This window comes from Haemaphysalis longicornis, unplaced genomic scaffold (assembly GCF_048455015.1).
Source record: "Haemaphysalis longicornis isolate Haplotype H1 unplaced genomic scaffold, Haemaphysalis longicornis Haplotype H1 scaffold_1, whole genome shotgun sequence".
NCBI lineage: Eukaryota > Metazoa > Arthropoda > Arachnida > Ixodida > Ixodidae > Haemaphysalis > Haemaphysalis longicornis.
In genome coordinates this window covers 56,816,087-56,842,776 of record NW_027526203.1, presented here as the reverse complement: position 1 = coordinate 56,842,776, position 26,690 = coordinate 56,816,087, and the positions used below count along the sequence as shown (strand labels likewise).

At 47.3% G+C, this 26,690-nt stretch overlaps 1 protein-coding gene and 2 long non-coding RNA genes across 3 annotated transcripts; 1 reads left to right on the top strand and 2 right to left on the bottom strand.

Annotated features, from left to right (window-relative positions):
* Positions 1-657: 657 nt before the first annotated feature.
* LOC144172963 (uncharacterized) lies at positions 658-26,690 on the bottom strand. Its single transcript, XM_077701588.1, has 2 exons — positions 26,018-26,690; positions 658-1,501 (listed from the first exon to the last, which is right to left on the bottom strand). The coding sequence occupies exons 1-2, from the start codon at positions 26,544-26,546 to the stop codon at positions 669-671; spliced, it is 1,362 nt and encodes a 453-aa protein (XP_077557714.1). The 5' UTR covers positions 26,547-26,690; the 3' UTR covers positions 658-668.
* LOC144176452 (uncharacterized) lies at positions 10,896-21,703 on the top strand. Its single transcript, XR_013323796.1, has 3 exons — positions 10,896-11,163; positions 11,878-12,015; positions 19,060-21,703. It is a non-coding gene; the product is annotated as an uncharacterized LOC144176452 (long non-coding RNA).
* LOC144176463 (uncharacterized) lies at positions 22,370-25,732 on the bottom strand. Its single transcript, XR_013323797.1, has 2 exons — positions 25,597-25,732; positions 22,370-24,918 (listed from the first exon to the last, which is right to left on the bottom strand). It is a non-coding gene; the product is annotated as an uncharacterized LOC144176463 (long non-coding RNA).

The following is a 26,690-nucleotide window of genomic DNA, read 5'->3' as shown; positions in this document are numbered from 1 at the left end:
CACGCTAAAATGAATTTGCAAACGTTGTCGTCGGTAGCTTTTTTACAGACAAGTACACTCTTAGGCAAAAAGGACTAAAATAGGGACTAAAATACAGCCGTTAGTCTTCGCGAGCGACCGTTCATCTTCAAAAGGAGTATCTGCGGCAGTGTACGTGCGATGCGATGCGATGAGGTTTTACGGGAGGGGGCAAGAGGGAGAGAAAAGGGCTTGAAACTGTCTGGCGTGGGGTGCCGACACCTTATCAGGCCAAAGGGGGAAGGGAAGGGGTATTAAAGGAGGGGGATAGCAGGAAATACTAATAGAGAAGAGTTAATCAAAGGCAGTTGAGAATGCGAATTTTATAATTCGGGTAGGGCGGCAGCTGCAGTGCGACTGCACGCAGAAAGGAGCGCCGAGCGTAAAGGGTGTGCCGTGGAGGCGAAAGGAAGGGAGCAGCGGCGTCTAGAGGTGTGGGTCAATGACAGAGGGAATGCGGAAGGAAGAAGCGTCTATTCGAGCACCTCCACCTCGCGGGCCGCTACGTGAGAGACGGGCGCGTACAGGGTTCCCAGCGTCACGGGCGGATAAGAAAAGAATAAAGAAAAATAAAATAAAAAAAAAAAGGGTAGGGCCCCAGCAGCTCGGGGACTCCGCAGAGTGGGAGGGGGGGGGAAGGGGTTGGTGAATCAGAGGCGCGCGGCCAGGCCCGTCTCGTCGAGGTAAGTGAGGAGGTGTTGGAGTGCGTCGGCGAGGAGGATGCGGTGGCAGCGAGGGAACAGCATATCCTCCTTTGTACTGCACGCAACCCCCAGGCGCGCGTAGGCCTGCTGCAGCCGGCCGCGCTCCGAGTTGTATGCAGCGCACGCAGTGAGACAGTGGGCGGTCGACTCGTAGAGCCCGCAATGGGGGCACGCGGGGCTGTCGCGCTTTCTGTAGAGCTGCAGCCGCGCGTTCGTCGCGGCGCAGCCCGTTCGCAGCCTGCTCAGGAGCGCGGCCTCTTGGCGTCCAAATTTCCTTGGTATGCGAGCTGGGGCGTTGCGTGCAGCGACCCGTTCGTCTGGGTGTTTGCCGAGCATCACCTCCGTGATGAGGAAGCGCGCCTCGTCGATTCTGTTGACAGCTGCTGTGGTGGGCGTGTCTTCTGTGTGGGCCGCTTTAGCCAGGCGGTCGGCTGCTTCGTTGCCGGCGATGCCCACGTGCGCAGGCAGCCACTGCACACACACCTCGCTGCCCCCCGAGGCCAGGCGTGTTAGTTTTGCGTGCAGCGCTGCGACGGTGGGTGCGTGCTTGTGCGGCTGTTGGAGGCGTTGCAAAGCGGCCTTGCTGTCGCAGAAAATTGTCACCCTTGGCGGGCGGAGGTCAACAGCAAGGTCAGCCGCCAGGTGAAGGCCTGCTATTTCGGCGGTGGTGGTGCTGGCCGGAAAGGGCAGGCGGCACTGCTTGGCCATGTTCATCTGGGGGGCGACGCAGGCCGCCGCTGCGCTGGCCGGCGGGCCGGGGAGAACCGAGCCGTCCGTGTATTCGCCGCGAGCTCGACATGTAGGTGGCGACAGCGTCGCGCTGCTAGTGTGGATGCTCCGCTGAGCGGCCCGTAAGAATGCACACTGTGGGCGCGTTTCGTGCCTTTTTCCCGCCGTATGTGCGCACGAAAGGTGAAAACAAGAGTGGTATGCTGTAGTACGGTTCCTCAACGTTGAATGTATAGCATGGAAGCGGCAGTCAGTTTTCATTACTACGCCAAAAAAAAAAAAAAAAAGAAACGACGATTCATCGGGAATCTCAGAATGGCCGTAATTGTGACAATGAACTTGTACGTTGTGGCTCGTAGCAAGCTCGATCTTTCCAGACTATGGCTTTGAGCCTTAAATAAAAGCATGAATAGAAACAAATCAGGAAGCCTCGATCTCTGAAATTCAGTTTACAACGGCAATCTCAATCGCTTTCACATGGTAGCATGACGCATTCTTGCATTTGTGGGATGCTCTGAAATGGTAAAAATACTTAACTGCCCCGAAATTCTTTCTAATAGCTTACGATATTTTTTGTGTGTTCAAAAGGCATAAAATTACTGAATTTTGATCAGCGCAGAGATGTAAATGTAACCGCTCTAACGGGTCTTTTAAATGAAATTTTAACGACTCTGCAGGAAGGTTTGATGAATAACGGTTTCGGATCATTTATTTACGGCTTTCGTCCCAAGTGAACTTGCGAATTCAATTGTCAACGCACGCAGTACAATCAACATCTCAGTTTAGCTAGGATGTTTACAGTGTGCAAACCAAGCTTCTGGGACCTTACAGTGAGCACAAATTTTCTGTTACGGTTGCTCTGTTGACCATTTGCGTTCCTTTTAAAATCTAACAGGTGCCTGCAACAGCGAGATGTGTTTACATTCTTGCGTATAAGGTCGCTTACGAACCCTAAAGATGGCAATAAATGAAGTTGCGCTGTTGCAGATGTAGTAAAACATTTCCTTTTTATTTCTCGTTGCGAATCAGCGCAGCGGGTTCCCGGTAACTACTTTGTTTTGTAAACTGAACATCGCCTTTGTCTTGGTTAAAATTTTAAAAAATTAAAAGGATTGGTTAAAAAATTAAATTCTGTGCATTTAGTTTTTTTTTTCGGGAAGGGGGGGGGGGGGGAGGGGGGGGTACGGCCAACGTTGCAAGAGCAGCGAGAAGAGAACGCATGTAACTCGAAAAGCCAAAATATGGTTATCAGTATTACTTACAATCGAAACTACACTTAGGCGTCGTGTTCTGTAGCGGTGAAAAAGCAGTACGTATTTTCAAAACTGATTAACCCACCTGTGGTCTGGGATTGTCCAGGAATTGTGGCTCGCCTTTTTCAAAATTGTATTGAAAGCAAGCATTGTGGGAAAAAATAAAAAAAAAACAGCGAGTCATATGGCACACACCCCTCACACAAGTGGGCAACAACGTGCATTATATTACGCGTTTTCTCCTCTTTCTTTAAACTTAGGTCCACCTTAAGAGGTTAAGACGTGACCATTTAGGCATTTGGTTATGCTGAGTGAGACACGTTTCTGGACAAGGTGATTCATGTCGGATTTGAAAATGATATATATGAAAATGACACACGAAATTTCACATGATAGACGCAAACTCACAACTGCTTAGTTTTGCCGAAAAATCCCCCCCTAAATACTCTTGCACATCCATAGAAACGTATTTTAAACAATACGTAAAATTAGCAACTCAGTGTAAACAACGACTGTCCAAAAATGGTATTTATTTTAGAAAAGGTACGGGAAGAACACGATCACACGGGAGCTTGCGGGTGTAAAATACGTGTCCGGTAATTCGTGTGCAGTGTAAATGTTTTTGTTTGTTTCTTCTTTCTATAAGGACACAGCGCAATTTTACAAGGGTGTGGAATTTGCACGCGTATGCACAGGTCTTGTCGCTTCTTACCCGTTTCGCGTATTAAACTTTTATCCTTTAAATAATCACCACGCCACCTTCAAAAAGCACCCTTCGACGTTCCCGAAACGGCAGACGACTGCACTCAACAATAAGAAAAGTGCAATGTGTGGAAGCAATGTTTATAACACGTTTCACACTCAAGCGGTGACCAGGGCGAAGATGTTTCGTGGGATTAAACCATCGCATTAACCCGCAACGGCCGCTGATTATTGTTTTTCTAGAGGAAACGCGCAAGCAGACGTAACTATGTCATTGCTTACAGCCAAACGAGCACGCATATTGGTTGTTTTGTCGTGTGCAGCACGCGTCTTGCGCCGCACGCAACGTGAAAAAGCAGACGACGCGAGAGCGCCATCCACACTAGGAGCGGTTCGTCCCGCCGCCGCCAGGGGCCGACTGTGTTCGCGCTCGGGGCGCTCCGCGCCGCGTGTTTCCGTCTCCAAAACGCTGTAACACCAAAACTTCCGGTGACGTCACACAAAAATAAAAAACAAAAAACAAATACGCAGAAGCCGTCTATGCATTAAGTAGTAATAAGGATAATCATAAAAAGTAAAAATATTGCTGCGCGTGTAAGCATTTGCATCGAAACGTTTCACGCATTAACGAAAGTGGGGCGGATGCGCCACGAGCGCCTACTAGTGGTAGAAAGCACCCGTAAAAAAAAAAAAAACAACGGCGTTTTTTGATGTGTGCGATTTGTCCACGAAGTTTGTGTAGGAACTCGTCTGCGCCGTGTGTGTCTTGCCAAGTCGTCATTTGTACGTGAGGAAGTCGTGGTGGGCTGTTTTTACTCGTAGCGTCGTCACCTATCTCCTGCCGAGAACGTCCTGGCTTCATTTGTTGCTGGTGTGTTGTGTGTGTAAAATCTCCCTGATGGAATTTGAGTGGCTTTGTTCTACGACAGCAGTGGTGACAAGCTACAAGGGTTCTTTTTCTGGCTGTGAACATGGGCTCACCCGACGTTAAACGTGAGGCCTACGTAGCTGGTGTTACAACTCATTCTAGTTCACTCTACTGACAACGAAAGGTATCCTTTACGGAGTGGTTTAGCAGGTTGCTCTGGGTGGTAGTACAATCGGAGCAACGATGGGTTTTTATCCTGTACACAATCGTCTGAGACTGCGTATCTTACAAACAAAGCAGTATGAATGAGCGCGAATATTGTTCAGGTAATCAAATGCGCTGGCGTTAGAGTGTTTCATGACTGCTATGGACTATGGTTGTTCGTAAGCATAAGTAGTTATGTCGGCTGTACAGATACACTGCACTGCACATCGTGTGTGTGTGTGGGTGTGTGTGTGTGTGCGCGCGCGCGCGTACGCATATTAAAGAGGTGGTACCACATGTTGGCATCGACGGATAATATGGCGGCACCTGGTGCTTCTGCGGGCCACTACATCTTTCCCTAACGGGGAACAAACAATCATTAGACTAGACAGTACTGTCTGCACAAATCACCAATACGGTCACCGTTTGTGTGCAGAAATCACCAATACAGTCACTGTCTGTATGAGCCCTGACAGCTGTCGAATCACTGCACGTAATCTTAAAAGTGCACTGGAGGTCTGCGATTTCTCCTGGGCCGGTCAGGTGGTGGCCCTGGCATTGAGTCTGTTTCCCTCTACCGGTACACTGCACTCCTCAGTGCCAGAGCCTGGAGCCAGACTTTGTGGCTGCGAACCTTGCGGCTGTGGTGGGGGCTCGGTGGAACATGTGGTGGTACAGCGCGTGAAGACTCAAGTTGATCTGCGGATGAACTCGCAGATTGTGTTTGTGGCGGACCCCCAGGTGCAGTGATCCAAGTCTTCTATGGTGCAGCTCTACTTTGGTAGTCCGTCAACGGCGGCATGTTGTACGTGCAAGAGTTGTCCTTAGTTTCTTGCCCTGGTGATGCCTCTTTTGGTACCGCTGATAGCTGTGAAGCGTTCCAAGTTCGACCGTCTTCCAGATAGAAGGACCAGCGGCCAATTTTTTTTGGGATCTTTAATAGTGGTCCATAACTTGGAGCCAGGAACTGGTCCAGGAACTGGTTTCTTCACTCGTATGTAGGTGCCAACTTGGAACTTGGGGACTCTTGCAGCTCGCTGTTGTTCAGCGTATGCCTTACTTTTTCGTTCACACTCTGCGACTCTTTTTCCGAGCGGACTCCTCTCCCGTGAAGGATTTGTGCTGAAGTCAGCTGTCAGCTGACCAATGATGTCCAAAGAAGTTCTCATGTGTCGGCCATGTAGAAGAACGGCCGGGGAGAGACCGGTGGTGCTGCGAGGGGTGGCTCTGTATACTCCCAAGTACTCAGTCACAGTTTCCTTCACTGGACGCTGCTCCAGCAGAGCCAGTTGAATGTATGACTTCAGTACACGATCAAATCTCAACGAGACCACTTTCCTGTGGGTTGTACACGACAGAAAAGATGTGGTTGATTCCACGGTCTTCAAGGAAGGACTCAAATTCCCTTGATGTGAAGTTGACCATGAACAGACACTATTTCAGTAGGGTAACCCTCACGTACGAAGAGTGCTAGAAGCAACTTCGTCACCGTGTGAGTGGTAACGTCAGTGCAAAAAGCCACGTCTAGCCATTTTGAAAAATAATCAACTACTGAAATGGAAAATTGGTAGTCTCCAGGTGCACGCTGAAAAGGAGCAACAACGTCAATAGCTATCTTGTCTCAAGGTTTGTCAGGAAGAGGAATTGGCTGAAGTGGTGTGGGTGAGATCTTGACACTTTTTTCCGCGTGCTTACAAATGGAACTGCGGATAGCTGTTTCATCATGTTTGCCTAACCCTGGCCATCATACTTCTCTCGTAGGCATTGTTTGGTTTTTCACGATACGAGGGTGGGATTTGGAGCCAGCTGGGCAAAAGTCGCTGTGAGTTTGACAGGAACTACGATGCGCTTAGTACGGAAGAGCATGCCATCAACTGCTGTCAACTCCTTTCGGACTTCATAGTATGGGGTCAGCTTAGGTGCCCGATTCTTGCGGGGCGGCCACGATGTCTGCACGTAACGGGAAACTTCTCGGAGAGTGTTATCCTCCACTGTCGCTTGTCTCAGTTCATCTTGATGTACAGACGTCACCAGAGACTATTTCTTCAGACTCGCGTGGTTTCGTGGTGGGCGGTGACAACTTGTTTGAGTGCTGTGGATGCATTTTGGGGCCTTGTGTCAACGTTTTACATGGTTTGTGTCAATGTTTGGCCATAGTAAGGCAGTGTAATTCTGTGCCCACAATCTGGAGACCACAAGCTTGTACGGCATCAATACCCAGAAGTGATGTTCTACCTTGGGTAATGTGGAAGGTCACTACAGCTGTTTCCGATTTGTGCACAGTGAGGGCAGGGAACTGTCCACGCACAGGAATTTTTCGACGTGAAAAATCCAGTAATGTTGGTTGCGATTTCTTCAGCTCAACTTGGTCTCTGAATAGGTTTTGAAAGCTTTGTTCTTTCATTATCGATACAGCTGAGCCAGTGTCCACTAAAAATTTTATGATGTGCCGGGGTGATGCCAGAGAAACAGGTTGAACCCCGACATAAAAGTAGACACCCGTACGCTTAATTATCAGTGTGAACAGTAAGAATGTTCATGACTCTCAGCGTCTTCCACGCCCGCGACGCAAACTTCGACAGTACTGTTGAAAGTGACCTCGAGGTGGCCACACGTGAAGCAGGTTCAACCGCTGGCTACGGAGGTAGACAGTTGTCAGTTTTGTGCGCCGCAATTTCCACACGCGGCTGTGTTTCCGGAGTACGGGATGACAGCACCACTACATAGGGCACTACAGTAGTATTCTTTACAAGTTATGAAAAAGGAACCAAAGACATTGCTGGATTTGGACCCCGTCATTGCAGAAATCTGAAAGTATGTGGCCCCGCGGCATTACTTGATGTGTTTTTGATAAACTGATTTTAAAAATCCACATACATGCAGTGTTTTATTATGCCTGCTACGCTGCTGGTTCGTTGTTCCCGTTGCTAATGAAGGTGGCATCAAAGGGGCCGACTAAGGGTGTACTGATCTCAAATTGCCGTTATTTTGTTGGCAGTGTTGGATTCTGTCTGAAGTGTTGTCAGCTATTAAAGTTATTTTGGAATTGTGCAGTGCATTTCTGAGGAATGAACCCAGCAATTTATCTTTCCTTTATTTTTCTTCAGAGTTTGTAGAATGACCTTCGTGAGCAATAAAAATGTGCTTTTGAAATTGTGCTTCATAGTGATGGCTGGAGTTTCATGATTACATTTTGGTGCTTGTGCAGTTTAACAGTAGAGTATAAATTTTTCCAAAGGAGTTTACAAAGTGTATTGGCAAACAGTCAGGTGTCCAGCGTCCCCTTACAACGATAGAGCCATTATTCTACCAAGTGGGACAATTTTTTCAGAGACTTCCCATAAATCTTTAGCTTGTTTAGATTCAACATCTCTTCCATACACTTGGAAGTTATTATTGTTCTAGCAACTATGACGAGTTGGAGGGGCTTCAGAGTGCTGTGTCACTGATTTTCAAGCATGCACGGTTGCATCTGATTATGCAGCTGCGGTAAGAATAGAAAATGATGCGGCATATCAGAATATTTCAGGACCTAAGTGCTTCATGTTGCTGCATTTCAAGAATATTCTGGCTGTACAGCTGCAGTAAGAATAGGAACCAGTTGCCCAGCAGGTTGCAATGGTTTGATGTCAGTCCTTCGAGGTGCTAATGTTGCTCCTTTGCAGAGGTGGGCTGTTGCTTCTGACTAGAAGGCTACGGCAAGAATTGCAGACTTATGTAGTACACTGGAATGAATTCATGTGAGGCCCTCAGGCTGTAAAGCCGCTGCTTCTCAAGCGCACCTCTTGTTTACAGCCATGAAGCCGCGGTGAGAGAACATGCCAGAGACTGAAGTTGGTGCTTCTCACGAACACAAGTGTAATTTTTGTATAGGACCCACACCTCCACCATGACCTTTGCCAGCTCTCCCAGTATTGGCGTTTTCAATGTGCGTGCACAGCCTGGACAGCTTTCATGGTGCGGAAAACACTACTCGAACACTGCGCCATGAAATAATTTTCTTTATGTTGTGCGACGGCTTATGAAGATACGGCATCACTTTCACCTTGTTTTCATCGGGCATCTGCACTTTCGTTTTGCCTTTTAAACTTGATACGGAGGCAGTCTGCAACCGCCTTAAGCACTGGTGTCAGAAAACCCTCTGCAGAAAACCCTATGAGTCTGGCGGTCAATGTGTTCCTGGATTACGTGGACACAACTTTTCTGCAGTGCACTGCAGAAACGTAATGTGGCTATGCCTCATCAGCGATGGCTCAGAGGTACTGCACTCGCCTCATATGGGGGAAGTACTGGGTTCGAATCTGCACACCGCTGGGCACCCACTGGTTTCTGTAATGGGTACAGGTGTCCCTGGTCAAGTGCGGACCTTTGAAAGGATAACTCACGCCTGGAAAGCTGCCTTTACCCGTGCGAGGGGCTTCCGACCTTTGTCAATCTGGTAGGGCCCCGGCCTTCTACAACACCGCATTGCCGATGGGAGGAAGAGTCTGGCGGCATGTCCTACCACAGGCGGTTACTGAGTAGAGTGTGCAGCGTAGCTGTGGAAGTCGCCATGTGCATTCGTGTGCCTTGGTGGTGCCGGGCACCTATTGAGAAAATAGGTACAAGCCTGGTGCTCGGCCCTTGTTACCACTAGAAGATGCTCCTGGCGTGTGACTACACTTGAAAAGTTGACCCAGCTTGTACAGGAAATCACCTCTATGCAATGAGGTGGCTGGAAAGTGCAATTTTTTTTTGGGTTTGTGTCCCCACACGATTGAGCAAATCAATATAAGAAAAAGGGACTGCTAGCTCACATCTTCACCTCAAAAATTGCAATTAATAGGACAAAAAGTCTACGCAAATTGTAGCGAAAACTGGAAAGCGGCAATAAAGTACATAAGTAGTTTACTGAAACACTGGCACTGTCGCCAGTTACTGAAATTTTAGAAATTGGAGCTGAGCTGGTGGTAGATAGTGGCATTGGAGCTGTAGAGAATAAGTGAAAAAAGTTTTGCCAATTGCACCTGCATGATTTCGGTGACACAGGTTTTGGGAATTACATTCTCAGATGTAGGCTATAATTTATATTTTAAGCACCTGCAATGCAGCCTACTAGGGAATGGTGCTATGAGATGCCCCATACCCTACACTGAACCAACAAAGTGACGTGACTCTGGTCTCTGAACCACTGTTAGATGGTACAGACAATAAACAAAACCGTTCGCGAATGACAGTCAACAGGTGCAGTTTAATTTTAACGCTCTCTTTATCTACTTTTGCTGCTAACCTTCCAATTTTGACACATACGCGTTCTGGGGAAATAGAAATTTCGAGAAATGTGAGCACGGCCCCTGCAAAAATGGTCCCAACTCAGATGCTGCAGTATTATTCCAATATTATTCCTGCGATTATATCACCGTTTGTTAGCGGGCTGAGAAAGAAATCGTGCAATGTACTTTCCGCCCTTGCATTTCAGAAATACAATACCCAGAACTACAACTTTTTCGGAGGCTGTGTTTTTGTTCGTGAACTTCGATTTCGAGAAAGCCCTTGCATGTTATATCGTTCCGTCCAGGCGGAACGCCAAACAGCGTTCCCGGCTCACAACTCCCAGTGAAGGCAGTCTGTGTGCATTTTTACCATACCGCTACCGCTCACTGTTAATTAGTAAATACCCTCAATAAAAACATCGCTAATTACAGCTTCGGCGACGGGCCTCGGGGCAAGCAACCGCACTGAAATGGTCCATGTGAAAAGCTTGGCATACTGCTGAAAAACAATGCGATCGCAACCATTGTCACTCGAGAATGTAAACACAAGCAGCGCGCCATCGCCTCCTGTACGATAATCGCGCTCGCCCGCTGTTTATTATTATTATTTTTTTGATAACTGCTACAGACACACAACACACCAGCAACAAATGAAGCCAGGACGTTCTCGGCAGGAGATAGGTGACGACGCTCCGAGTGAAAACAGCCCACCACGACTTCCTCACGTACAAATGACGACTTGGCAAGACACACACGGCGCAGACGACTTTAGAGCCTTATCGGCCTTAGGATGCACTACATTCGTAACGGTTCCTACACAAACTTCGTGGACAAATCGCACACATCAAAAGACGCCATTGTTTCTTTTTCTTTTTTTTTTTACGGGTGCTTTGTACCACTAGTAGGCGCTCGTGGCGCATCCGCCCCACTTTCGTTAATGCGTGAAACGTTTCGATGCAAATGCTTACATGCGCAGCAATATTTTTACTTTTTATGATTATCCTTATTACTACTTAATGCATAGACGGCTTCTGCGTATTTGTTTTTTGTTTTTTATTTTTGTGTGACGTCACCGGAAGTTTTGGTGTTACGGCGTTTTGGAGACGGAAACACGCCTCCGCGCCACCTGCCCTTCAGGAGAGGAATTAACCAACCTTCTGGGCGGGTGAGGAGCATCGCTAGGCGGATGTGACGTCACGTTTGCTCGCAGCGTTCCCGCGCGGTATGTTTACATTTTTCCGAGTGCTGCCTACACGGCGTACGTGCCGTAGCCATTCAAGTAGTCGCGTTCGACTTATGCGGTCGACGCAAGAATTCATAAACTGGCGATGGTTGTCGCCCTGTCAGTCGTCGTTCAACAGCTCTAGCGTCTTCTGGCACTACAGCTTTGCAGTTATCTGTGGGCGTTCAACTGTCCACCATCGGCCGACCAGGTGAGTGTTTTTTGGCGGGTTTGCAATCAGTTCGCATATCTCCTACTGCAAAGCTTGCTTTCTGCTCGCGGCAGTTATATTAGCGACGTTTACGAAATTCTTAACGGCGCGTTCTCCCCGTCTTGCATTATTGTCGCTGTTATGCTGCTCGTTCGCGTCTGTCGGCGATCGCGAGCTGTTGACGGTTTGTTGCACGGCGCGGAAACTCGCTCGCATTGCAAACCCGTCTCGCCCATGTATCTTTAATGTGGCGTCATTAACATCACTTGTTTTCCTCGACGCTTTTTCTAGACAACGTGCCTTGTGCTAACCGATCTTAATATTGTAACGAAAATGAACTTGCTGTACGATCTGTTGGTGAAGTTAGGAGCGTGACAGGTCCCTGTTGGCAAGGTTTTCGTGTGTGCGTGTGGTTCGTGAGGGCGTTGTAACACGCTACTTTAGCCTGTTGCACTCGTTGCTGCATCCAGCACTTTTGCTGTCAGGAGTGCCTGCCAAGGAATGCTTACGTCGTTATGTGTTTTCATCTCATCAATCGGCGTTCAATAACCGATGGAAATTCAGCGGGAACGACCCGGATAACGCAGGGCGGGCAAGAGCACTGCTTGTGTGGTCTTCGCTTTCGTTTGCCCTTTTTTTAGCCATCCTAGATTGTTTATTTACTGCTGCCTCAACGGTGCTTCATTCCTCATGTTCCATTTATTTCTCTTGCAGCATCTCCTGACTGCAGTCACGGTGCCCCTAGCCTGCCTGCAGCACTCATCCTGCCATTCTAGTGGGAACTGCCATTCTAGTGCAGGCCACTTGTCACAACCAAACGGGGTCCCGACTTTTCCTGGCTTCTATTTGATGGTATACTTTAGATCCACCAGTGCGTTCTCACTCCGTGTACATTTCAAGCGAGGGTTTACAGTAACACGGTAGTTGATAGCCATGAAGACAGCAGTGTGTGTACTAGAAATCAAGTTTAGTTATTTATGCCGATGTCAAAAAACCAACCTGGTCTATGCATCCATTCCAGCCTGACATTTTCAAATACAAGTCTTTCAGTAGCTAGTGAAACAATGAAGAGGTAGGGATAGCTCATGCACTGCTTAATTACTACCTTCATTTTTTTACTGTTGAAAATTTATGGATGATGCTATATGTACCACCTAGTGAAGTCCCACCAGAAATTGTTATATGCACTACCGACGTAGCACAATCTATGAGGTGGGCTGGCGTGACCTTCGTGCAAACAGCACCGTACGTGGTTTCCGTCACGACAAAGTTTGCACTGTAGTCTTGGGCGTGTAATGGGTTATGGCTGACCGCAGGGCCGTTTACAGTGCTTTCCAGCTTCCAGTGGAGGCAGGAACATAAATTACGTCGTCGGCCAGGGCACAGTACATGGTGTTAGTCAACACCATAGATATACCGTGCCTCGGATGGCCGCGTCATATATATATATATTTTTAAATTTTACTTTTGAGTTTTGTGTAAGCAAGGATGTATCTAGTGCCCCTATGCTGTCTATCCTTGGTTTTTGTAAACACTAAGTAATATCGCACGGTAGCTTTATTCATCGTAATGAGATTTCTCAGGTGCCAGATTGCTCAGATCTCACATGGTTTCCTATGGCTGCAGGGATGTACAATGTCTTGGGTTCTATTCTTGGCTGCCGGGGCTGCATTGAATTTATAAAGCCAAAAAAAATAACCTTCTGTACACAATGTCTTGGTTTACGCTAAAGATCCTTGAGTGAGAGGTCTACCACACTGCCCTGTGCCTCATAGTGCGAAGTGACCTCAATTTACTCGATTATGATGCAATTACTTAATGCCTTCTCATGTAAACTCTTGAGTGCAAACTGGAGAAGATGCACCTACCTCGCCTTGAGCTATTAGACTAAGTTGCCTTTTTCGCACGACATCTAAGCTGTGTGAGAAAGCCATACAGGGCTAAGAATGTTGTAAGAAATGCCTCTTACGTGAGGCAGCTCATACATAATGTTTAAAAAAAGCGTGTCGCATTATTTTGCCGTAAGCTCTTTAAACGTTTTACACCCCTCCTACCGCCCTGCTTTTATTGTTAATAAAGGCACTTTGCATATGTAGACACAGGAAAATGAAGCAGAAAGACAAAGATATTTTTTTCAGCTGCACAGTGTCGCAGGCTATGCACCTGACGCAATGCTGTTTGTTCATCACGGTTTGCACTGTGCTTTGAAACAGTTTGTTACCAAGGTCCAAAGATTCACTTGGCTATTTCATGTCAGGAATGATACAAAGGGATCATCTGTGGAAGCAATGCCCATCTTATTCTTGTCCTTTTGTAATTTATGAGAGCTGCTGCAGCCAAGCATTCTATGGTATATTTATGAACTAGAAAATACATGGAAAAGGCAGTCTCTAAGCTGGAGGGAAACTATCGAGTAGCATATGCATTTAGTTTAAATAGTGTGGCGTGTTGCCCAACTGCTGGGCAACCGCATTAAGTTTATGCCGTCCTTGTGATTTGCTCAAGTATGTGAACTAGTCTTAGGCATTTACGTGTTGATAAAAGAATTCCGTGCTATCTTCATTCATTCACTGCAACTCGTTTGTGCTCATGGGGAGCATTCGGAATATGACCCTTAGCATGATAAAAATCAGAATACGCTTTACTCAGTTGGACTCAAGATATACCTGATCAGGACACGTCTACTCCTGAATGCTTAGATACCTGATCACATAAAAATTGGCCAACTTAACAAGCTGCAGGAAAAGAAGCAGCCCCATTCCTTCACCATAAAATAAAAAGAAGACAAGAAACTATTTCACATTTGCAAAAGGTCCAGGCGAGGCTGTTGTTTCTTACGCTTTCAAGAATACATTAATACTGTTGTTGTTTTACAATATAAAGTGAATTTTCCTTACACTACTTAATCGACTTCAGTTGTTTTCCTTTCTGGGTGACCTATGAGACCAAAGGTGCAATGTAATTAACAGTATGGTCATGTTGGTTGTAAACATGATAGAAAAGGAGCACAAAAATATGCATGGCAAAACTCAGGACTTTTGTTGTGTTGTTTTTCATTTATAGTTAATTTTGTTTTGTCCTATGGCACAATGCAATTCTCAAAACCAGCTTTCCTCAGAAACCTATTGAGCACAATTTTTCATACTAGGCAACATTACATGCAATGGCTGCACAGCACTTTCTGCCTGAATATAAATGTGGCTAAAAAATGTCTTAGTTATTTTGAAGCAGGCAGTTTTCATTGCCAGTCAGACAAAATGGGGCCAGATGCCATCTGTGCAAAACCGCATGTGACCGCACCATGGGAGGAGGAGGACAAAGATTTTATTGAGCCTTTAAAGGCCCCTTAGGGGACGTGGTGACCGGCGTACCGGTGTCCGCAGCAGCCCTCGCCGTCACCACCCGCTGGGTAGACAGGTCGAAGCTGCCCAGTGCCTCAGCCCAGTGCCCACCGTCTGCTAAGAGAGGATAGGGGTTGTGGGGACAGTTCCAAAGAAGATGGTCCAGTGTTTCCACTGCTCCACAGGCTGTGCAGTTGGTGGAGGGGTAGACGGAAGGATAAATACGGTGCAGGTGGTAGCGACATGGGAGGGTATGGGTTTGCACCAGTCGCCATAGCCGTTCTTCCCTGTTGGATAAATCCGGGTGTGCGGGGGGGAGCTGGCGGCGTGAGAGGCGGTAATGTGCCGTAATGTCTTGGAAGGTCAAGAGACTGTCCCAAGCTGATAGGGCTCCGTGAAAGGGTTCGAGGCTAGGGCCTGCTTGGACGGTATGCTCTCGAGCGGCCCTATGTGCTGCCTCATTTCCCCCCACGCCCATGTGGTCTGGAGTCCAGATCAGCTTTATTTGTATGGTAGGAGGATTTTTGAGGAGAATTTTGAGCGCCAGGGGCGAGATCATGCCTCTGGCGTAATTTCGAATGGCCGTTTTCGAATCCGAGATGATAGTGATAGGGGGCGGCCTATGTGTAAGGGCTAGCGCGATAGGTGACCGGTAAAAAGTGCAAAGGCTCATGGGTACGTTGTCTGCTCCAGCCACTTTCGGTTCGAGATCTCGCCTGGCCTCCCGTACGCCGGCGGCTTTCACGCGCGTGTGTGCGTGTTGTTTATTTGTCACAGAGTGCTAACCTTTCAGAGAAGCCCCTAGTAGAATTCATTGTTGTTACACATTGAATGTGCGATGCATGAGCGGTTTTTTTTTTCAGTGGAAACAGATAAACAACAAGCACAAGCGCGCGTGAAAGCCGTCGGCATATGGGAGGCCAGGAGAGCTCTCGAACCGGAAGTAACAGAACTCCGCGGGAGCTGACAATGCACCCATGAGCATTTGCACTTTTTACCGATCATCTATTGCCGCCTCTTCCGCCTCAGTGGTCAGTTGGTGCGGTCTGTTAGGGATTTAAGAGGAGGAGTGTTGGGATGGTTGATTACTACTGCGACAGCGTATGCATCCTGCCATCGATAGCAAGCTGCGTCCACGTAAACCGTAGTGGGGTGGACGGGGTATTTCTCTGTAAGTGCTTGTGCTCGTAGTTCCCTAGGCTGCTTGTTGAAAACAGGGTGATATTGCGCGGTAAAGGGTGGATAGTGAGGGAGCCATGAATGTCGGGTGGTACCGGGAGCCTGTCATCACAGAGGATAGGGGCTTTAAGGTTAAGAGTAACAAGGAGAGTGTGACCGGTGGGGGTGGATGAGAGCCTATTTAGCTGACCGATAAGGTGGGCTTCAATGAGTTCCTCCGCAGTATTGTAAATGCCGAGTTTCTCGAGTCTGGCAGTGGTAGTGCTCTGAGGGATTTGTAGCGCCGTTTTTTAGGTCTTTCGAATGAGGCAGTTGACTTTAGAGAGTTCGGTACGCGAGGGCAAGAGATACGGGAGGGAGTAAGTGAGAAGGCAGAGCCCAAATGCCTGTATCAGCCGGATACGCTCCGTTTCTTTGAGCCCCTTGTTGCGGGCAGCAATCCTGCGGATGAGGGCGATCGTCTGATTCACCTGAGAATTCAGCTGTGCTAGGTACTTAATGTTTGCGAAATTGCGCTGTATGCAGAGCCCAAGTATTTTCAGGACTTCCACTTGGCGAACATCCCTACCATCAATGCGGACCTCAATGGTGGGTGTCTGGGCCGGGTTGCCGGTTGATTTGGCGGGGTGGATTAAAAGCTCAGATTTTTCAGGTGAGCATCCAAGCCCAACTTGCGCGGCGGCGGTAACTAAGTCAGCTCCCTGTTAGAGAACCTCCTCGATTTGAAAGTCGCTGCCTCTGGTGGTCCACAGCGTAATATTATCGGTGTATATGCTGTGGAGTAAGCAAGGGATCGCGGCGAGCTTACTGGGAAGGTGGATTAGGGCAATGTTAAATAGGAGTGGGGATAATACTGCACCTTGAGGCGTGCCAATGGTTGGGAAATGGATAGTGTCGGATTGTAGGTCACCGAGCTGAATAACGTGAAATTGACGTGAACCTTTTTCCTCCTTACCTAAAACAGATTTCCTTTTTTGTTGTTTGATCCTGTTTACAGCAAGCCCTTTTTTGTAGAGAAAAGGAACTGCCACCTGAAGAAAACCACCTCTGCTTCAAAAATGCACTGATCAACATTAGTATCATACTACAATGAGAACATATAAATGTTAAAATGTAAAAAATTAGCCATATACACAAATAACTAATGAAGTGTGCCGCTGCACAAATTTGTTTTCAATACATAAACAAAGGAGTGCTTCAAAGAGAAAGGACAAGAAAAAGGGCAGGGGTGTTTTCTGGTCTGCTTCACTACAACCTAAAATGATGCTTTGGCTCTCGGTAAGATTAAGTACACTATTTATATGGTACTAGAAAGTGTCCAAGCAGCATTTCTGACTCGCCCCGTCTTTCTATGAGCATTACTGACAGTTTCTCTCTTGTTGATCGAAGAAAGGAGTGAAATGCGCTGAAAGCATCAAATCTGCATTCGCACCGTTCAGTTGCATGGTCTGGCTCATTAACAAGGAACCACACGACAAACAGACGTGCTCACACGTCAGCTCAGAGTTGCGTATCGAGAAATTCTGGGTGAGCTAGAGAAGCTTGCCAGGTCTTGCACTTAAACATCAGTAAAGCATGCATTATGCGACAAACCAACGACGACAGAAATAGCTACCTTCATACTGGGCAAGTGTTCGAACCACTGTGGCGTGTTAACGCCGCGATCAGAAAGTTGCCACGCCAGTTTGACAGCCCTGGCGCGAATCGTGTGTGTCAGTCCGGCCCACAATTGAAGACTTCCGCGTTATTACTGTGATTTGTGGCAGCCAGATTGGTGGGATCGACCCATGGATGATCGGTCAGAAGCAGTGACAAGCAGCCATTTTGACCCTCCGAACGCTTGAAAGTACGTGTAAACATAAAAAAGTGTTGCTGACTGCAGCTAGATAATGCTATATCGGTGGTGGGTATAGCACTTCATAGGTTGTATTCACTGGTGTGGCCTACAAGTGGGCGACCCTGTGTGTGCGCCGCCATGTATGTGCCGCAGCGTCTGTGATACGTCGGACTCCATGAGATTGCGGTAATGGACCTTTTTCTATTAGCAATCTGCACATGCGCGGGCTGGTAATCCGCCATTCTGGACACTCGTCTCGGGCAAAACAAACACAAGGGTGCCCCCTCCACTTGTTGCTGGGGTAGCAGCTATGCTTTCTAGTGATGCACGTTTTTATTCCTTCTTTTTCGACAGCATGTGGTGAGTTGTGCGTGCACACAAAGGATTTCAAAGGAAAGGGGTGAAGACTTGAGGTTGACCACGGTACGAGCACATGGCTACCAGCAAGGGGGTGAGCGGTGCAAGCATGGCACAACTCGGGAGATGGCATCACGTGCACTGGCTTCATTTAATATAAATATAGAATATAACTATAAATTGGCGTGTCACTGTTGGCGTATCAGCTGAATCACTGTTCCAGAGGAGGCTGGAACAACTGCGCTATTGGCTCCGCTTGTTCCCAGGCTTGGGTTGCGACATCAGTGTCCTGACCATAGGCGTGCGCAGGGTTCTCGATTAGGGGGGGGGGGGGGGGCGAAGTCTTACCTGAGCGCCCCCCCCCCCCGGGAACTCCCGACCTCCTCCCACTGAAGCCTTAGCGGTCGAAACGCAGTGGAAAGACGAGGAATTGTTATAAAATTTTTATTTCAATGAAATGGAATTGCAACACCTACAAAATATTTCTGGGCAGAAGTTTTTACTTTCATGTGTACCATCGGCAAAGGGGGCAGGTCCCAGGGCGGATGCGGCATCAATTTCACAACACGCTGCTGAAAAAACTTCCATTCTCCCTAAAGCACAGAAACATATGACACATCTGTCTTTTGTAAACTGCAACGTGGTACCCGTGCGTACCGCTCGAACGCTAGCTTTTGAAGTTCGTAAGAATTTAAGAAGGTAATATTGTATGTTCTTTTTAAATTCTTTTTACGCGGCTATTTTGCTCAGTACTAGGCACATTATTTGCGAGGAAAAGTAGCTGCAAATATGAAAATTAAGTGAGAACGTGTTTCTCACAGCGACCTGCTTTTGGTCCCCGCCTTTCCGGGGCTGAATGTAAACAGCTTTTGGAGGGTAACATGAGGGTTCTTCGGCTGCCATGGTCGTGAAAGCACACGCGTGGTCGACTCATAACCCTACGTGACAGGTTCAATTGAGTTAAGGCATGGGGCAAATTTGGCACCCCCCTCCAGAATATTAGGGGGGGCGGCCGCCCCCCCTGCCCCCCCTGTGCGCACGCCTATGGTCCTGACAGCACCACACCTAGCTTGCTCATCCCAGAGCTTGCAGTCTCCTCCTGATGCATTTTTCTTGCTCTTTGCTCCGCCTCCTTTCCATCTTGAGGTTCGTGCCTAAAATACTCTCATCATGTCTTTGCAGCACCTGCTGACTGGGCTCTAGCCTGTGCCTGCTGGTGAAGAGAAGTTTGCTGTGAGACGAGGGTCTTGACGAGCACGTAACTCCTGTTGTTAAAGTGAAGCTTTCAGGACCTCACTGATTGCATTCAATGTGGCTACATAATGCACTGCAGGAAAGCTAACTTTACACAGTGATTTTCACAAAGCGATGAGGATGATAAGCAAAAGCACATGCACCTCAAGAAAAAACGCTTTCCATGGTCATAATGGAACCAGTGTCCCTTGCATTATGAAACCATTGTCTGTCAGACTGCGCCCTTCTGATACGGTCGAAGCAGTTTAGATTTTGGACTTTGACTCAAGCCGCAAGAGAGAGAGCGAGAATAAACTTTAATTAAATGCGCAAAATGCTTCAGAGAGGTGTCCTCATTCCAGGATGCCTTGAGCTCAAGCCGCGTTGACAGTCCTTTTGATCAGGCGCAGCTGACCTTCGAGGCCGGAGCTGGCCAGAAAGCTTCGAGTTAGAAAGGAACATCAGTTTCTGATCAAAAACTTTATTTTTACAGTTATGATGATAAGAATCGGGGGATGCATGTGGTTTTTCATTGAAACTGTAGATATGAAATTTGTTTCTGTGTAATACGACTCTATTCACATTTATTTGGATTTTTATGTTTGATTTTACGACAGCCTTTATAAAAGAACTGCTGGGGGGGCGCAGCTGAATAAAGTACCAGTTAACTGTGCGCAAGTCAAGGAGTGCAATAATACTAGCATTATCATTCTATCTGGTCTGTAGCAGAAGTTACAGCCATGTGAAGTTTGGGCCTAGAAAATGGGAACCAGGAAAACTGGTGTTGCCGTCCAGGCCCAAACTTCAAACAGCTGTCACTTCTGCTACAGACCATATATAATGATAATGTTAGTCTTATGGCAGTCAGTCCTTGATTTGTGCACAGTTCACCGGTACCTTGTTCAGCTGCATCCCTCAAGCAGTTTTTTTACAAAGGCTGTCAAAAAATCAAACATAAAAGCCAAATAAAGTTTAATGTAGTTGTTTTACACAGAAACAAACTTCATATCTACAATTTCAATGAAAAACCACATGCATCACCCAATTTTTATCGTCCTAACTGTAAAAATCATGTTTTTTTTTTTTTTTAAGACCAGGTGCCCACTTAGAAAAAACGAATTTGAGTTTTTTGGTAGACAGCCCGGTAAAAGACCTCCCAAAAGCAAAGATTGTGGTGTGTTTCCACCATACTACTCTAAGGTGCTGGTGGCAACTGCCCTGGATGAACTGCTTTTAAACTTTATTTCAGGAAATGAGTGAAGATCAATCCCCTTTTACGGTGGGGTGCTACATGAATGGTTCATTTTTAGCCACTAGATTCAAATGTCATGTCTTCATCCTCTCTCTAAGGGGTTTTGGCACCTCCCCTTAAGGGTGATTGACCTTGACTTGTGACAGCCACGCAGCACTTATTTCATTTGTAACGTCATGGCAATTCACAGTCCCACTTCCAGTTTGTTTCCTCCTACTGTGTACTGTGGAGTACAGACTACTGGGTGGTAGTAGTGTCGCCAGCAAGCAGTCCTCTAGCTCCCACGTTGCTGTTCATCTATACCATCCAGCCACACGCCTGGTTGATAAGAAAGTACAGTGGCTACTAAGACTCCCAACCCTTAATTTTGTCCATTTGCCGTATTCTTCGTCTCTGTTCAGCTGCGTGGGAAGGTTCAGCCGCAGCTGCTGTGCTCTTCTATTGCTCAGTCTCCTATCCAGAGAGTTCCTCTCCACAGTTATGTGCAAATCTGTGGTTGTCAGTTTCATCATTGCTCTCTGTTACTTGTTCTGTCATGTGTTCATTAGTTGCTGTAATTAATTGCAAGGAAAAAAAACGTGCACGCTTTTGTCTTACGACAATAATGGCTTTTTTTTTAACGTTTCTTGAACTGTTAAAAAAAACACCCGGGGCCTCTTGCTAGTGCATCAGACCCCCTTAGAAGTAGCGATTAGTTAAAGTTCACGACGGGTATGAGTGGGAAATAGCAAGGGAAAAATAGTGGGTCGGTATATGAAATGCAGGAGTGTGTCCCACACTGCCTCCGCTAAATTAGGTGGGTAGGAGGGACGCAAGAGATCATTTAAGGAATTTGGTTGTAAGTTAGTGGGAAGGGTGTCTAGGAGAAATTGTCTTTCAGTTTAACTCAGTTTTCTCGCGAGGGATTTCTTGCTAGATTGTCATCTGAGCTTGGACATTGCCTGTTTCAGCTATCACTTACTTGCATGCTGTTTGGACTTTTGATTGCAGTGGCTTTGAAACTTCGCCGCTTGATTTTGCTCGACGAAAGCTTCGCGTTCAAACTGTCGTCGTCATTAGAATGTGAGGTGCACCATTTTTGTCTAATTTTGCATCTCGATGCACCGCTATCCAGATTCAAACTAATGGTGTCACGGAATAGATGTTGGTTTCACACCGCGAGGGTCCTGATTTGTTTCTGACTGCAGGAAGCGTTTTTTTTTTCTGCACTTCTTTACCCACGATCATTATCATTGTCAGAGAAAGTTGGCTTTTCTGTAATGCCTTTTTGGCATGGCATATTCCACTGGTGAGACATAGAAAGTTTTGCTTTAAAATCAGGGTCTTCGAGCACTTTTGGTCCAGTGAGTAGCAATCTGCACGTATTTGTAACCATACAATACTGAGTTAGCACCCTTCGATCCTTCCTGTCTTATGCCAGCAGTCTCGTCATCCAACACATGAAAGTGCCCTCGACTTTTGCCCGCAATTTTCACTTATGCCTGACCCAATAACTTTTGTTGATTTCCAGTGTTGCGCATGTCACATTTTCATTCAGGGTCACCTTGGGGCAGATAAGCGCCTGCTTGTATTTTTATCAAGTGGTTTTAGCCACGGCGCATACTTCGCACTCTTGTGTGAGCAGCATTATGGTGCCTTGTTGCTTGTCCAGCAAGTGATGTGATGCCATGTCAATAAACATTCTTCAGTGTTTGTGATGACTTTGGTGTTTTCTTGGCTTCACTTTCATATAGTGAGAGTTGCTATCCATCAAGAAGCATACACTTACATATGCTAGGTATTATTTTTTTCTTAGGAAGACATTTAGAAAGTTTCGTTGGCAACACAGCATAACATCAAAACAAATAAAACCAACTAAAATGGCAAATGTGGCATATTTTTAAAATTAATAAACTGGAAAAACAACACAGCACGAGAGAGAGAGCACGAAAAGTGACAGCACTGCCTGTTGGTACCATTCTGTTGTTTTCATGCTAAATATTTTCAAATAAATAAATATGCAAGGAATGCAGTTGAAGTAGGGTAACTTTTTATTTGAGCTTGTCTCTTGGACATACAAGTACATTTCTTGAATCGATTGCTGGATGCAATTTTCGATATTAGGCAAGCACTGGATTCTCGAATGGACACAACAGACATTTGTTCAATTCTTATTTGCAATTGCATTGTGCAGTTTAACCCGTACAAAACATTTCACCAAAGTCCAAAGCATTGGTTTAGGTAGAACCAAAAAAATGCCTGTGTGCCAAGATTTCGAAGCATGTCAAAGATTTATAGGTGGCCTGACTTAACCTATAGCCCTACACTGCAGTTACCCTTCATAGCTGGCCCAAGTTATGCTGAGCTTTTCCTCGTGAAACCTAAAAAGTTGAATTTTGATGTTTACAGCTACGCTGTGCAATGTATAAGCCTAGCATAATTTACTCTTCAGTATTTTTACTCTATCCAGGTTTTATGTTAATTACACCACAATAAAAGTTTGCAGCCAGTGTTCAATTGACGAGCGTCAACCAATTCAGGTTGAAAGCACAAAATGCTCTAACAGAAATCGCAGTCTTCACATGTGATCAAATACGTAGTTCTTTAACACTAAACAAGGCTACTGCAGAATGCTAGGAGCGTAAAATATACTCGAGGTGCAGTTGGCCAGTGTGTAATTTAAGCAGCATTGTTTTAAGACAAACGGGAATTGGTGAAACAGCCATGAGCTTCTGACAGCAGCTATCATCGTGACTGGCCAATTCACCTGAGTGGGGATGTTACGGCTATGTGCTGGCCTAATGAATTGCCAAGAAATTTAAAACTCATTGTATGTCGGGTTGCTTGTACCTGTGGACTTTTTTTCAGTTTAAGGTCATAATGCGCTCCCTGGGTCCACCTTTAGTCAGCTAGACCCACTGAGCTATAGTGGTGTCAAGGATGTGGTGCTGGACTAGCACTAGGGATGTCCTGGGTTTGATTCCCATGTGGTTTGAACTCTTCCCAAAGTTTTGAACTCAATCCACTCTTTGCACTGCCGGCCGGTTTAGGAGCTGTTGTGCTAGTACAGACAGCGGATAGTGGCTTCTTAGTCAATGGGCCACTTATTGCTTTCGCGTTGATAAGGTAGAGTTTTCAAGATTGTGTGTAACGGTCGGTTACACTTGCCACATTTAGGGTGCTTAAATCCGACCATGTGCAAATTGCAGGCCTGTGATAAATGGGTACAGGTGATTATCTAGATGCATAAAACTGCGCCTACTGTCAAGGCATGCCGTGAATTTGTTGGTGGAATGGACATTTACAAACATGTATTCGCATGATTTCCACTGCAGCATAAAAAATTGAGGTAAAAAAGGTGCATTGTAATAAAAGGTGCATTGTAATTTTGCAGCTCCAAAGTAGTACACTACATAAGACCAGCACTGCTTCCCCTTGTGGTGCTTTGGACGGCTCACAGCAAAGTCCACTAAGCATCAGAATCAGCTAGTGCTTGATGTAGTTGCTACATCTATTCCCTTTGAAACGCAAGCTGCTGGACACCAGATTTCCCTACACTAATAACATTAGAATTGGGTTAGAAAAGTGAAATGAACTGGAAAGCTGTGGGTGAAAAGTATGATCAACGTGACAATTCCAACAGGGACAAGACCACCCTGTTTTGGGAGCTTTACCCCAAAAGACCAAGGCACTTGGCAACGAAAGGAGCCCCAGCTGAAAACAGAGCAAGGCCTCATGGCTTGTGGAGGGTGCTTCTCGTGGTAGAATATAACTGCCTGTCATCATGCGATTTCGACTGCCCAGGAGTCTTCACCACCACTGTGGTGACATTGAAGGAAGGTGACAGGAAAGTGTCCGCAAAGTCGCACATCAAGGCTACTATTCCTGTTGACACTGGACAGATAAGAGCCAAAATTACAACTAAACTAGTTTTCTGCACAAGAAAGAGGTCACTTTCTTGTTTTGCCAAAGCTAAGAACATGCCCTTAAATAATCCATGCATGACATATGTTCATCACAGATGGGTTTGGGTGTACCAAATTATTTGTTATACGGAACCTTTTTTCCCCGCACTGAGCAGTGCGAACTCGCAGGAAGCAGTTTTATTTCGTGTAAGGCATTTCTAAGAGCAACGCAATCACTTTGTTGTCTGTCTACTTTACTCATACTATCAATTCGTAAATTTATACCAGCAAATAGAAAACAAACAGAAAGAAGAACACAATTTAGCGCACGAGATATCCCCAGCTGTCCATTGCTTTGACACTCGCTGAAAGATTTGTAATGTTCAAGCTGGCATAGATCTGTAGATCGTTTGGTTTTGTTTTCACTGGCATTTCCAGTACACACGCTGCTGTCTTCATGGCTATCCACAGCTGTGTTAGTGTAAACACTCGCTTTAAATGTATGCAGAGAGAACGCAGCAGTGTATCTGAAGTATACCATCAATTATAAGCCAGGCAAGGGCGGGAACCCGTTAGGTCGTGACAAGTGGCCTGCGAACATCAGTTCCCACTAGAATGGCAGGATGAGTGCTGCACGCAGGCTAGGGGCACCGTGACTGCAGTCAGGAGATGCTGCAAGAGAAAAATGAAACGTGAAGAATCAAACAACGTTCACGCAACAGTAAATAATCTACGACGACTGAAAAGAAGGGCAAACGACAGAGAAGACCACACAAGCACTGCCCCTGCCCTGCGTTGTTATCGGGGTCGTTCCGCCTGCATTTGCATCAGTTATAGAACGCTGAGTGGTTCACTATTAAATATGAAAACACATAACGAAGCAACCATCCCTTGGCAGGCACTCCTGGCAAGCAAGAGTACTAGATGCAGGAAAGAGGTGCAAGAGGCCAAAGCAGCGTGTTACAACGCCCTCACGAACCACACGCGCCCACGAAAACCTTGCCAACAGCGTTCTGTCACGCTCAGTTCGCACAGTAAGTTCATTTTCGTTACAACATTAAGATAGGTTAGCCCAAGGATAACAAGCGATGTTAATGACGCCACATTGAAGAAGAGACAAAGAAGCGCCACGGGCGAGACGGGTTCCCGCGCCGTGCAACAAACCGCCAACAGCTTGCGATCGCCGACAGACGCGAACAGAGCAGCATAAACAGCAACAATAATGCAAGACGGTGAGAACGCGCCGTTAACAATTTCGTAAACGTCGCTAATATAACTGCTGCAAGCAGAAAGCACGCTTTGCAGTAGGAGATATGCGAACTGATTGCAAACCCGCCAAAAAACACTCACCTGGTCGGCCGATGGTAACTGGTAACCGGCCGATGGTAACAGATAACTGCAAAGCTGTTGTGCCAGAAGACGCTGGAGCTGTTGAACGACGACTGACAGGGCGACAGCCATCGCCAGTTTATGAATTCTTGCGTTGACCGCGAAAGTCGAACGCGACTACTTGAATCGCTACGGCACGTACGCCGTGTAGGCAGCACTCGGAAAAATCGACGATTGACAGGGCGACAACCATCCACACTCGCGTTGACAGCAAAAGTCCAACGCGGCTACTTGAATCTCTACGGCGCGCACGCCGTGTAGGCAGCACTCGGAAAAATGTAAACATACCGCGCGGGAGCGCTGGGAACAAACGTGACGTCACATCCGCCTAGCGCTCCTCCTCACCCGCCGAAATGGTCGGTTAATTCCTCCCCTGAAGGGCAGGTCTCCGCGCCGCCCGAGGCGATGGTCTCCAGCGCGCTGAAGCGGAGTGCTTGGGGGGGGTCGCGCCTCTTCCCTCCGACGCCCGGCAGGCCGATTCGAATGTTGATGTTGCTCGCGCGGTGTGGCGGGAGGGGGTCGGTGGCCGGGGGAGGCTGTGCTTGGCCTGTGAGGTCTTTGTGCGCGGCCGCGAGTTTGCCGGCGACGGTGAGCGTTCTTGACTGCAGCCGGCGCAGTAGCGCGGCTCCGTCGGGCGCGCGGGAGAGGCGATCGATGTAGTTGAGGCCCGCTTGCTGTACGCGCAGCTGTGCCGGCCACGCCTTTCCCTCTGTGAGCGTGGCGGCGACCCTGGAGCTGCGGGGCAGGCCGAGGCAGAGGCGGATCGCCGCCGTGTGGTCTGTTTCGATTTTTTTCCAGTTGGTTTTGTTCAGAGCCACAAACGGCAGCGCGTAGAGCAGGTGGGACACCCCCGCGGCGTCGTAAATGCGGAGGGCCCATTCCTGCGAGCAGCCTCTGCCTCTGGCGACCATCGCCCTGATGGCGCGCTGCACGACAACTAGGTGGGCCCTTAGGCGCTGCACCAGCGGCAGCCAGGTGAGGCGCCGGTCAAGTGTGATGCCCAGGTAGCGTGCTTTATCCTGCCATGGGAGTTCTATGTCCCCAATGTGCAGCGG